This window comes from Halictus rubicundus, chromosome 17 (genome assembly GCF_050948215.1).
Source record: "Halictus rubicundus isolate RS-2024b chromosome 17, iyHalRubi1_principal, whole genome shotgun sequence".
NCBI classification, from domain to species: domain Eukaryota; kingdom Metazoa; phylum Arthropoda; class Insecta; order Hymenoptera; family Halictidae; genus Halictus; species Halictus rubicundus.
This window is the reverse complement of record NC_135165.1, coordinates 3,640,769-3,653,382: the sequence shown is the minus strand read 5'-3', so window position 1 is coordinate 3,653,382 and position 12,614 is coordinate 3,640,769. Positions and strand designations below refer to the sequence as shown.

Sequence of the window (12,614 nt, the reverse complement as noted above, 5' to 3'; positions counted from 1 at the left end):
ATAACACAGTATATCGATACGCAGTGATACATTTATTAGAAACTTCCAACTTAATTTGCATGAAAGTACATACAATAGTTTAGATGTCTCTGATGTAACCCCCCTGTTTACGTATCAACAGAACATCCCTTGCTAGCTGCATATAGAATATTTTTATACGTCTCAGGTAAGGCTTGAATAGATGCAAACACTTTACCCAGTATTTGTAAAGTTCGTGTGATAATGTACAGGTCAAACATTCAAGCCATCATGCTCGACTTACGGTATTTTTCACGGTATTACCAATGCATATTTATTTATAAAAATATGCACAAATGACACAGATTTAGATCCAAACAGTATGGAACTAATAATGCAAAAAATCATTTAATGTATGTAAATATCCAAAACAAATTATTAACGATCGCAGCATCGTCCAGTGTGCGTATGCGTATTGCCATCCTTGTTCATTTTCTCTTTAGAAGCGTTCTTTCCCATGTGAAAACTGCTGAGATCTCGTTTCATAGCGTAAGCATCTTCTCCGTCCGCATAGTATTTAGGTTCTACTTCCGATACCTCGAACTGTAAACTGCTTGTGTACAAATTTAAAGCTGCCCTGTTACTTCTACGTACGTGTAGCGACACGTATTTTGCTCCAAAGCATTCTACCATCGCCCTGGAAGCCTGATTCATAAGCTTCTGGGCTATACCAAGTCTTCTGTGAGATCGTTTCACTGCCAAACTGGTAATGTGACCGTGAGGATTGTCTTCGCAATCCTCCTCCATCTTGGCGAGGACATAGCCTACTATCCTGCCTTTTTCATCCTCAGCCACATAGCTCAGTTGTGGCCAAGAAAGAGCATGGTACAAATAATATTTCATTTGATAATTCTCAGGCAAACAATGCAAATTACAGTGCTGTATGTTCAGCAAATCGTCCGTTGTTGCACAGCGGATGTTTATAGACATCTTTGCAAACGAAAATGTTGCGGATACACGAATAATACTCTTCTCCAACTGAATGCGTCCCTTAAACGTTGTCTAACTGTTCTTCTTATGTTTTCAAGCAAAACTTCAATCTCTGCGAATTTTCTTTATGCGTGATCTACCATTCTTTAAATCGTTGACTGAGGAAGATTCGCTAATTCCACCCATCAGCTCTCGGACAAAGCGGAATCTTGAAAGGAAAAACTTCCAGACTAAATACCAACCTGTGAAAAAAAGAACATATGAATGTTTCTATGAAGGTATGTCTACAAATCATTTGGAAGATATGTAAAGAAATGTAACAAGATATATAAATTTACTCCAAAATTATCCATAACACTAAATCAAAACTAGAGGATGACCCAGTACGCATGGTACAAATGGAAGAAGGGTGATTCTACAAGTGTCTCAGGTAAATTGAATAAACTTGTTTCTTTTTTAAATGAACCCTCAAATGAGAAAAATTCGTTTTACAATACCACGTATAAAAGTAAATATTCAATTGTATTTCTCCTTCTGCAATACAGAGTTCTGCTCTTTTTTTAATATAAAACGACTATGTATTCTTTTTCGGAGAATGAGTTGTTCTCTTCGCATAAATAACGGAAGCTGTACAACGAAGACCGGCACAAAGTAATTGATGGTAGCTTCTCAATGACAGTCCACTCGAGTGCAACACAAGGTAAATAAATATTGACATTTTTTTCAACTAACAATAAAAATAGTGATTGGGAGAAACAATACACGTGACGGTAGAGGTTAAGTATTGAGTCAAAAGTCTTGCAGTTGTATATGTTCGACTCGTAAACTATATGACTGCTCGACAGCACGGGCAACAATGTCTCGAAATAGTCAGAGCAATAATAGAACGTTACTATCAATCGTTCTTACCCAGCAGCACCAGGCCAAATACTATGAGCAGACTCGATATCACGGAGAAGGCTGCCAGGACGATTTCCTGCATTATTAAATTCGCACTTCGACTACGAATTATACTAAACGGACTTCCTAGGACGACGTACACGGGAACAGTGTCATAACCTTTTTCTGTTTCTTGCTTTCCTGGCAAGAGAAATAAATTCACCAAATATAGGAACACCCCAACGACAAACTTAGCAGAACGCGGTAGCTCGCGAATTTATCTACGGCTTTTCGCTCGTTGATGACACGCCATTTTGAATTGCGACGGAGTTAGCACGAGTATAGGTTAAGAATTTTTTCCCCCTCCAATCAAGCAAGCCAGTCTCATCGCTATGATTTAGCGAAATGTATAATTTTCCAAGGTTTTTTCGCATGTAACTTACCGGAGTATGTTTCTCATTTACCAATTGCCCATCGTTTACATGAAAACGTTGAAATAGAGCACAGAGCAATGTGAAACTCCGGGGTTTTCCGAAAACCAGCATTAACAGTGCGCACGTGCATAGAAATAGTGTCCCGTGAATTTAGCTGCAGAATTCTGCGCCATAGAATGTGCAGACGAAACCAGAGAGGAAATAAATGACGTATAGTGCTGCCACCACACTAAATACTAGCCCGGATCAGATTCAACACCACAGACGAGGTACAGAAGTAGACTAATCACCCAATGTAGTTTTTTGACTCACATCCGCCGGGCTCTACAGTCCCGATTTGATATGGATCTTTTCACTCTTTTCGTGTTTAGAGCAACAATACAAGCTGTACCCAACTCTAATTAACTCTAATTAGCGCGTCTTTCTTTTTCAGTTCCTGCGAGTATTTTTCGCGTTCAGTAAGCTGTCAGGCCAGAGGAGAAGACTTGCTGTAGTACTTTGATATATTTTAGTTCTATTTTGTTCTATTTTCTATATGTACACGTTTATTATTGTAATTTATTTAATGAGAAATAAAGAATATGAGTTACAACAGTTAATGTGTTCTTTTTTCCACACCCTGACACGAAAATTTGGTGCCACCTCTTTTGGTATCATGTTCTCCTAGTAGAAATCCGAAAAATTGCGAAAACATTCGAAAATTCTTAAAATCCAACTTTGTATTAGGAGAACATAATATCAAAGGAGGTGGCACGAAAATTCAGTAGTATAAGTCTACGACAAGTCAGACGGCCGAAATTCCGAAAAATTTCGAAAATTTTCGGAAAATTAAACTTTTGTATTAGGAGAACATGATATCGAAGGAGGTATCCGAAATTCAGTAGTACAAGTCAACGTCGAGTCAGACGCTCGAAAATTCTCGGAAATTAAGTGGTACAAGTCAACGACAAGCCAGACGGTCGAAAATTCCGAAAATTTTCGGAAATTTTAACTTTTGTATTAGGAGAACATGATATCAAAGGAGGTATCCGAATTTCAGTAGTACAAGTCAACGTCGAGTCAGACGCTCGAAAATTCTCGGAAATTAAGTGGTACAAGTCAACGACAAGCCAGACGGTCGAAATTCCGAAAATTTTCGGAAATTTTAACTTTGTATTAGGAGAACATGATATCAAAGGAGGTATCTGAATTTCAGTAGTACAAGTCAACGTCGAGTCAGACGCTCGAAATTTCTAGGAAATTAAGTGGTACAAGTCAACGACAAGCCAGACGGTCGAAATTCCGAAAAAATTCGGAAATTTTAACTTTGTATTAGGAGAACATGATATCAAAGGAGGTATCCGAATTTCAGTAGTACAAGTCAACGTCGAGTCAGACGCTCGAAAATTTTCGAAATTTAGTAGTGCAAGTCAACGACAAGCCAGACGGTCGAAAATTTTCCGAAATTTTTCGGAAATTGGACTTTTTATTAGGAGAACATGATATTAAAGGAGGTGGCACGAATATTTCGGAATTTCGGGAAAATTTCAGGGTTCAATAATTAACGCCTTTTCATTGACATTGCTCTTTATTTATTCATTGCTCATTCTTACATAAATTGGATCGTGTTAAAATATAATATAAATGTTTACAGGTAACATGCATTTTGCGGTCGGTAACCGTGTTTGTTATCGCACATGGTAACCGTCGAGTTTAAGATCTTCTCCGTACAAGCACAGACGAGGTATAGGAGTAGACCAGGCTTCGGAATTAATATCTATCCTCGTTAATGAAATTTTAATAAGAATTAATAACACATATAAAAATATCTTTTCAGTCAAATATATTATTTCTCTACACATGCATTCTGTGCTGAAGCAATGTTTCTTTGAACTAGAATTGTACTATTACAATATTGAGTTGCGATTAAACTTAAATCCAAGCTTACCTTAAATTAAATAGTTGTCTAAATTCACTAACATTTAATGCTGCTCATTTCTTCACACGAAGCTTAAGTAGTAAGACTTCCGTAATGATCTATATTGACTGTGTAACTGTAAGTACAGAAGCCTGTGTACTGACTCGCGACTAACTCGTGATTAATTAGTGGAAGCCTTGTTTGCTGTTCTCGATGCGTTGACTGAGTCTAAACTAGCCGTTTCAGTTCATGAATTATTTTACTTTACTCGTTACCAAAGTCACTAATTAAGATCTCCCAGAATTCTCTTTTCAACGTGGAGAGATACACACATTCTGTTCTCGGCCGTGCAATCAAAAGTAAAGTAAAGGGAATTCTGCAATGAGAATCTGGATCAGAAAACTATGACTGCAATCTATCGCAGTATTTATGCTTCCTGCAAACTGATTCAGTATAAATTATATGCACGATGTGTATCGTATCGACACAGCCTTATGAGTAATATCTGAATTATTCGCGTAGTATCGCGATTACGTGGCGATACAGTAGAAACTCGTTTCCCGGTCGTTGACTCCATGCAAAACCGCAGAACACAATGTTTTGATGCAATGATTTCAATCGAAAAAAAAACATACTTACCTTTTATCTTTAAACAATTCGAAGAATTGGGACAATTATATTTCTAATTCGCAGACAATGCGTACAAACTGTCGATGTTAAATTGTTCATACATTTTAGCAAGGAAGACTAGCGAAATTTTTAAGGAAGGAAATTATTGAATTTCATTTGCGCGATACGATTAAGGACTTTAATAACCTCGATCTCTTATAGTGAAGTGTAAACATGACTGAGCTATACTTTACTCTAGACAGTCTTTCTGCTTTCAAACGGCAGCTTCTCCTTCTCCCCGACGCATAGCAACAAACAATAGAATCCAGGACAATGAAGTTTAATCATCAGCCTCGTAAAACAAAGTATCGGAGAACGAGATATAATTGACTCCGTTTTAATACCAGCAGCGCCAGTTTGCTCGTTCATTCCAACTTCTATGTGCTCCGTTTACTCGTCCATCTTGTGTCAACAATAAAAAGAACATGGAAAAAAACTCTCGTGGAAAATGTGTCACTGGAAATCAGCCCTTCGCAATTTCAAATTTATTCTGTCGATTTTCAGAGAATGGGAATCTCTTCGAATTCTACACAATTATAATACAAATGATTAGATCAAATTCAAAACAGTGAAAATGTTCAAAGAATTGAAAAATGCTTGTAAGGAAAGAGACAAATATGTTTGCAGCTCCAGTAATTAATGGAGATAATTTCTGTTTTGCCTGCAAATCCACAATGATCAGATTATATAGCGTAACATTTATCAAATTACTTCTTACGTCCTAAAACGAAGGAAAAGAAAATAGTTTTACAAAATGTCGACGACTGTATAAAGCAAAAGATAGTGGGGCTTAATTAATTAGAAGATCTGCTTTTCCAACCCCCCTAAAGGAACACACTCCTTCGAACCTTTACAGAGACGGCTGGAAATATCGGTGAGACGGCAGTGAACGCATGATCACCAAAAATCATCCCCGTCGTCCCCATGAGATCGCACACAGGACAATAATCGAGCACTGTCAATATCGAGCCGCCTAAAAACGAACTCCCGTTCATCGCCGACAGTGGCGTCAGCAACGTCCGTCGTTTGCCCACGCGCATGCACCACCCCCGTCGAGGGGGTGTCAAGGGGAGAGAGAGAGAGATCAACGAGGAGAGAAGGAACGAGAGAGACAGAGAGAGAGGGGGAAATCGAACGCCGACACCGTTCCTCGCAGTCTCCTCCCGTGGTTCGCGCGTGCACCGAAACCATCTTCGTTTCTGCGTGGCTTCGAGAGCAACAAAAAAAAAGTAAAAAACAAATAGGAAAACTAGAAATCGCGAATCGAACCAGTCGAAAGACCGAATTTTCCCGCAACGATTCAGTGTCATTGTTTCATTCCTAATCGCCCTCCCCTCCCCCCGGTGGATCTAATGCGAAGACAGCGACCGGACGCAGATCATCGCAAAACCTGAGGAGCTCGAGTCTTCGGAAAAAATCAACACAGCGGCTCGTAACGCGAGAAAGTAAGTACTCGTTTGGAAAAACTCGATTTTGTGAGAGAAGCCGAGGGTAGAATTTACCGAGAAATCGATAGAACAGAATGGGGAAAGATGCGTGTGTACCCCTGTGACCCTAACCGAACGACGCGTCCCCGGGATACTCGATTATCGGAGCCAACGGAGATATTATTGTTAAGAGATATTTGTTTTTCAAAGAGATCCGAGGTTTTCGTTTGCGAGTGATTAACAGCGACCTCGATGCGCTAGTTACAGACGGTCGCCAGTAGGGCGATTAGAGTATTACACTTGTTTATGCTGAGAATGTTCTAAATAGGCTGCCAAGCAGAATTACTCTCGCCTGGATTATTCCGTGGTATGAGAAAATTGGATGAAAACTTGTCCGTTCTCTTAAGGGGCTTACGAAATGGAGGAAAATCTGTCTGGTTGGTCTCGGTGAGATATCTGGCAGATTTTAACCCTCCTATGGTCCTCCGAAATTGTTACACAAGAAATTCTGGTTTGTTTATGAGTCCACAATTTGAATGAATACATTTTGCAATGCTATTTACGCGAGAGAAGATAAGAAGATAGATTTAAGGTTATTTATAAACAGAAAATGGGCGAATTTTCACCCCGGGGGTGAGGGTTGAACACTAGTCGATAATTAAGTTTGTGAAGCTATTATGAACAATATTTTAAAAATTCCCGAAGGGTACGAACATTCAATAATACGCAAATAAAATTTTCGGAAGGTTTCAGCTCCTCTTAAACAATTGTACATCTTCTGAAGTACTATAAATAAAGCTGTCCAAGTAAAGACGATAAACCAAAACAGAATTTTTGTTAGTTTCCAACTAGAATTTGTTAGAATTCCAACATGTAAATTAATACTGTACGTTTTCAGGAGTAATTCAATTAAATACCAACTTGTAAACAAAGAGTATTTCCGCAACAAAATTCGGATAGAACCTCAGAGATGCTAGACACTTTTTTCCACGTTTACGTGCTACGAATGTTCATCATAATCGAGAGCATGGTATTTGGAGCGGAGTATTATGACGGAGCGTATCCGAGATACTTGACACGAAAATGAAATTTTCGTGGCTCGAACGCCGAGAACTGTGCTGCCAGTTACACGATGGCGCCACGAAGTCTAATGCTGACGAAAACTCGACCTCGAGTGATGGAGATCCGAATATCTCATTGGTATGCCCGAAGCAGGCCAACAAATTCTGCGAGGGTGGTGCGGAATATTATCTTTTTCAATGCATTCATTGAAATTTGACAATCATTTCACATTCTCCTTACGATATAACGACGCTAACTATAAGAGGACTTTTTAACATCACTTCGGTAATCGTTTATAAAATCGACTAATAGTCTCTGCATAATTCTGAACGTTCAAAACCAAATATTCCAATATTCATTCTACAATTTTATATTTTTCTACATTCTACAGTTTTACTTGGTGGATTTTCTGCAATAGAATAATATTGTTTCAATATTGATAATATTGATAAACTTTGTGGTATTTTTCTTCCAAAGACATAATAAAAAAATATGCTATGGTACAATTGAATAGAATTAAAATATTCTGTTACAGTAATTGCGAAATGAAGCAGTTTCGCTTCACGTTATTGTCTCGGTTCAATCTCGCGCATTCAATGCAATTGTTTGCAAGCTTTTAAGAGAAATTCTATACAATCTGTCGGCACGATACAATTCGTCTATGGCCCGATCGAGATCAAGATAGCATCTCGTCTCCGATATTCTTATTTCGAACATCCGCGCAGATACAGCTCTTATCTTTTATTGCGGGTGCATCGATAGGTAGAATCAGACAGGAGCATTCGCGGCACAAAGCTTTATCGTTAGTATTCTTCGAATATCGTTGCGAGGCTTCGAGGCGCGACTCGTACCGTATAATAAAATAATATTTATGCGTCCGCGCGACGAGCAGTACATCTCAATGAAGGATACATAACAGTTTCTCGAACCGAAATCCTGTCTGGTTCCTTTGATCGATGAACGATACCAAAATCGTACTCGACGGGTTTATAATACCGATTAAACAAACATAAACCAATTAAGTCATCCACGCACAGTAAAACCGAAGGAAATTGTTGCTCTAAAATTATTTTCTCTATATCCTTTGCTATTTTCAATTAATATTTTTAAAAAAGCAGAATAAGCAAACAGTCGAATTTTCCTACTCTCCTTCAATTAAAAATACTGTTAATTTTGGAATTTTTATCTTTTTCCCCCCCGGGTTATCGTTCAGCAGCATTTGCAACGCAAATAAAAATCGGCAGATTGTTGACAACTCGTGCGAATTCGCGAAGCATGCAATCCACTAAAAGCTTTGATCAAAAAAGCGCACATTTTAATCCTACTAAAAATTGTACCACTCTCATGCTGTGCATCAACTCGATTGTTGCTCCGTCAATTGTACAACCATTCGGTGCAAAGCGGCTTTCTGGACTTTACGGTGAATGTTGCTATTTTTTTATTTTTTTTTTTTTTATTTACAACAGTAGCGAATTTATAAGACGCAGAATACACGGCTAAAAGCTTCAACAAATGAACAGTTAGTTCAATTCTAGACTCGACATTGATTTTTGATGGACTCGTTACGAATTAAATAAAATAAAATTACACGTATACAGTGACTCTCAACTTTTTTAGAAGTGGAACGAGCGATTTCGGGTTTCCTGCGAAGCTGGAATTATTTCAGCAGACGAGCTGCAACAAAAATTTTTACAAAATGCACTAAATAGTAGACATTTTTCTGTTCTGTGAAGCTGCTCTTTTTTTTTAAATAAAAGACAACTCTCTGGACCGCCAAAGTGTCAATGATCGACTAGCGACAATTTTTCCGATTTCGTGGTGGATTTTGGAATTTCGAAGAGGTCTCAGTCGTGCTGTGTTCCGCGGCGTTCTGACGCGAGTTTGCGTTCAGCGACGGACTTCCCGCGTCAGCTCCGAAAATTGCGAGCTCGCGTCGCGTTTCGTCTGGTTATCGATAGTGTCATCCCCTGTATCGATACTCGGGTAAACCGGGAACCACCGGTGTCTGTGTGCCCTCGGCGGAGCTCGCCGGCACAAAGTAGAAACGGTCGATCGATGCGTGATTCTGCCAACGGCAGGCGGTGTACAACACGCGACACATAGAGAGCAGGGACGAGAGAAGGAGAGAACACGAATCTCCCCTAACTCGGGGAAACAGTCGGGTGTCATGGCTATTCCGTTCTACGCAACCTTCGTCCTTGCGCTTTGTTCCCCTGCCATTCGACACACGACTGTCTTCCTCGCGTCCTCCCATCTTCGAATGGCAATGACAGAATTTCACTCGCGGGAACACGCGTGTGACGCACACGATCGCTTCAAAGGGCGCGTTTACCGCCGCGAATGACACTCCCAGACACTTCGTCGCGAAACCCTCTTCGCGAAAACTGTTCACCTTTATCGCGAACCGAAACGCGTCTGCCAGGTCGAACGGTCTTTGCGAGAATCATTCTTCTGTTGTTGCAATTTTCAAGTGCATTTTGCACAGAACGTTGTAATTTCATATATTGAGGATTGCCGAAGATTGAATATTATTATTTATCGCCGATGAAACATACTAAGTACATGAAACATATGCTAGAATTCTTTAAGATTTTATTGCAATATTCCACGTTTTATTTTATATTACTTTTTAAGAAACGATGTTGTTTTTGTAACTTGAATTGATCGTGAAAGGTAAATGATAGAAGGCAACGGGTGAATTATAAGAATAATTTTCGTCACGAAGTTGAAAAATGTGAGGCATGAAATCTCAAAGAAAATTAATGTAGTATGATATTGTGTGTATTAGAAATACTTTTTGTGAAGAGGAAATGAAATCAAGTTCGGTTGAGTCGAGTTTGTAGGATTTTTTGATCAACAGGCTTCGACCCTATTTTATCAGCTCGATCTCAAGTGTGAAGCTATCTATGTGATAACTATCTATCAGCCTTCAACAGCTTCTGTAAACCGCGTAGTATCGATTGAATCAAAATCATCACCTTTTCAAATGGATTAGAAATTAACACGCTTCGTCTTTTAAGATATCAAGATATAAAGATATCGTCTTTTACTATCAAACCTTAATTGCCACCCATTTAAACACTGGCATTTTATTATATATTCAGTGCAGAATCGACACGAAATAACCAGCTTCTTTAATTAAAATTCTAATTTGCGAATGCTTGTTGGAATAAAAATAGAAAGTCGAGGAACATGATCGATACCTAAAAGTTTAAAAATCGACCTCCCACTTTATGCAGAAGTATTGGCATTTTCACTCGATATGAAACGTACGGAAGGCCTCCTTTCGTCCAGAAAATCAATTTATTATTGGCGGCAGATGTAACAAAATTTTATTGGGTCAATCGATAACGACAGAACAAATGCCATTGTGGAAAGGACTATGAATCATCTCCATAAACCTTTGACAGGATCGTAATTATTGAGGGTTCTCATTCGATAATAAAATCTGAAATCTTAATTATTCCTGACTTCTTAATAAAACAAAATTGTGTTGTAGTTTCGAGATGTAATTTTCCGAAAATGTGAATCTATGCAAGACGATGTAATAGCAACTGCGAAGACGTAATTCGTAGCGTCAAATTAAACCTCTCATATAAGATTTTACGATCGTTCGAACAACGTGCTGGATTATTTATTCCTTCCGACCAACTTTTCCTAGAAGAATTTTACGACCCTCACCTTTTCAATCTCATACGAGAAAATTACGATCCCTCTGTTGTACATATTTGATGGAAATGTCACGTAAACCGAATTTTCTTCCCCCAAGAAAGAACGCTCTCCTTTTTTTTTCTCTCCGACCGCTAACTGTCTCTTTAATAATAAATCTCACTTTATGAAATGAAATTGCAGTAATCTTGATAATGCTATCCCCCCGCCATCATCGATTATTTCTCGAGTATCATTCAATTAATGCGGTCCAATAACTTTTCATTTTCTCGAGCAGCGACCATAGATTGCAAGAAAGTTGTTGACACAATTCTCCATAAATGATGTAATTAAACATGCTTTTATACAAACAACCTTTCTTTTCAATTTGTGAAAACATGCGAACGTATCTGTTGAATAAATATTAAGTAATTTCGAATAATTCTTGCGGTTGATGTTCCAATAACAGTGACGCAGGTATTCCCATAGAAGCGATTAAATCTTTACTATGCCAATAAAGAGACTTATTAGAAATTAAACGACCTCAATCTATGATTTCGGTTATGCGAAACACGAAGGAAAGATTTTTCGAGCGCCGTTAGGTTCCCGTAAATCCCAATAAAAATAGATCACGAAACATTATCTACCAGCGATCTGGCTAAACCCGTCTTGAGACTGCCTCGTAGATCGTGGTAAACGGATGAAAAAACAGAAGCCGTAGCAAAGAAGTAGGCGTCAAATAACAGAAGTATAGTGAGGGAACGGCGAAGCAGATACGCAAGGTAATCCACCACCGGTTTCAATCCCGAGGGTGCAATCGGAAGAAACAACTTTCAGTTTTATGCCTCTTCTCGACGAGCTTCGACCTATAAATTTTGTAAAACGCGCGCGACGATGGTATGAACCAATAAAACAAACGGAGTAAAAACTAAATCGACTTCCAAACAAAAAAAAATATATCGACAAATTTTAAAGTCTGTGCAAAATCGATACGAAAATTTTGATAGTGGTAAAATTGGTTAATGTATCGGACAAATTTAAGGATAATGTTGTCTAATTTTTAACCTACCAGAATTGTTAAAAAAGGGATGCAACTCCTGCTTCTTCAATTTGCTCCAGGAAATTTCAATTTTCATTAAAAATTTTTCCCTTCATTGTACAATCACAAGCGACAAACTTGTTTAAGTAGGTCAAGATTACTTGATAAATATTTTTAGCTCGAAGGATAATTTGACAAATTATTCATTTTCGTTCGTATGTGAACGAAACAAATGATTTTCCGTGTAAAAGTGTGCTGGCGGCGTAGAATTGATAGAGCAAATTGTATTTCTGACTACGAGTCGACTAGGATGTCTGTTCATTGTTCGCCGTATCTACTTATAAACACGCAGCGGTATAGTATTTCTTTCTTGTCCATCGTGCTCAGCCCAGAAAATGAATGAACTATTTCAGTATACGTAAATGTACGCGTTTGAATTATATTCTTTCAAAATTGTGTCTTTTTCAATCCTGTATTTTTATCCTTGTACTTTTTAAAGTCATCGGTTCATCTTTTCATAGCTTCGAACTTTGGCCTACTCCACACGTGATTTAAAAAATGCAGAATATTACAGCTGCAAAATACAGCACGCTTTAAGAATAAAAGTTTGC

The 12,614-nt window shown here is 38.4% G+C and overlaps 2 protein-coding genes across 2 annotated transcripts in view; one reads left to right on the top strand and one right to left on the bottom strand.

Moving 5' to 3' along the window:
• Nucleotides 1-13: 13 nt before the first annotated feature.
• On the bottom strand, nucleotides 14-2,425 carry Vnc (GNAT family N-acetyltransferase vnc). The gene is made up of 2 exons (XM_076802834.1): nucleotides 2,271-2,425; nucleotides 14-1,190 (listed from the first exon to the last, which is right to left on the bottom strand). Exon 2 carries the CDS (start codon nucleotides 946-948, stop codon nucleotides 397-399), a length of 552 nt encoding a protein of 183 aa, XP_076658949.1. The 5' UTR covers nucleotides 949-1,190; nucleotides 2,271-2,425; the 3' UTR covers nucleotides 14-396.
• A 3,575-nt stretch (nucleotides 2,426-6,000) lies between these two features.
• Schip1 (Schwannomin interacting protein 1) overlaps nucleotides 6,001-12,614 on the top strand; it is a 45,913-nt gene continuing 39,299 nt past the window's right edge. The window contains exon 1 of the mRNA XM_076802807.1: nucleotides 6,001-6,272. The gene's annotated coding sequence lies outside the window, so the exon portion shown is untranslated. The remainder of the gene's footprint in view (nucleotides 6,273-12,614) is intronic.

Coding starts and splice junctions, on each gene's coding strand:
- Vnc (XM_076802834.1), bottom strand. CDS start 948: ATGTCTATAAACATCCGCTGTGCAACAACGGACGATTTGCTGAACATA.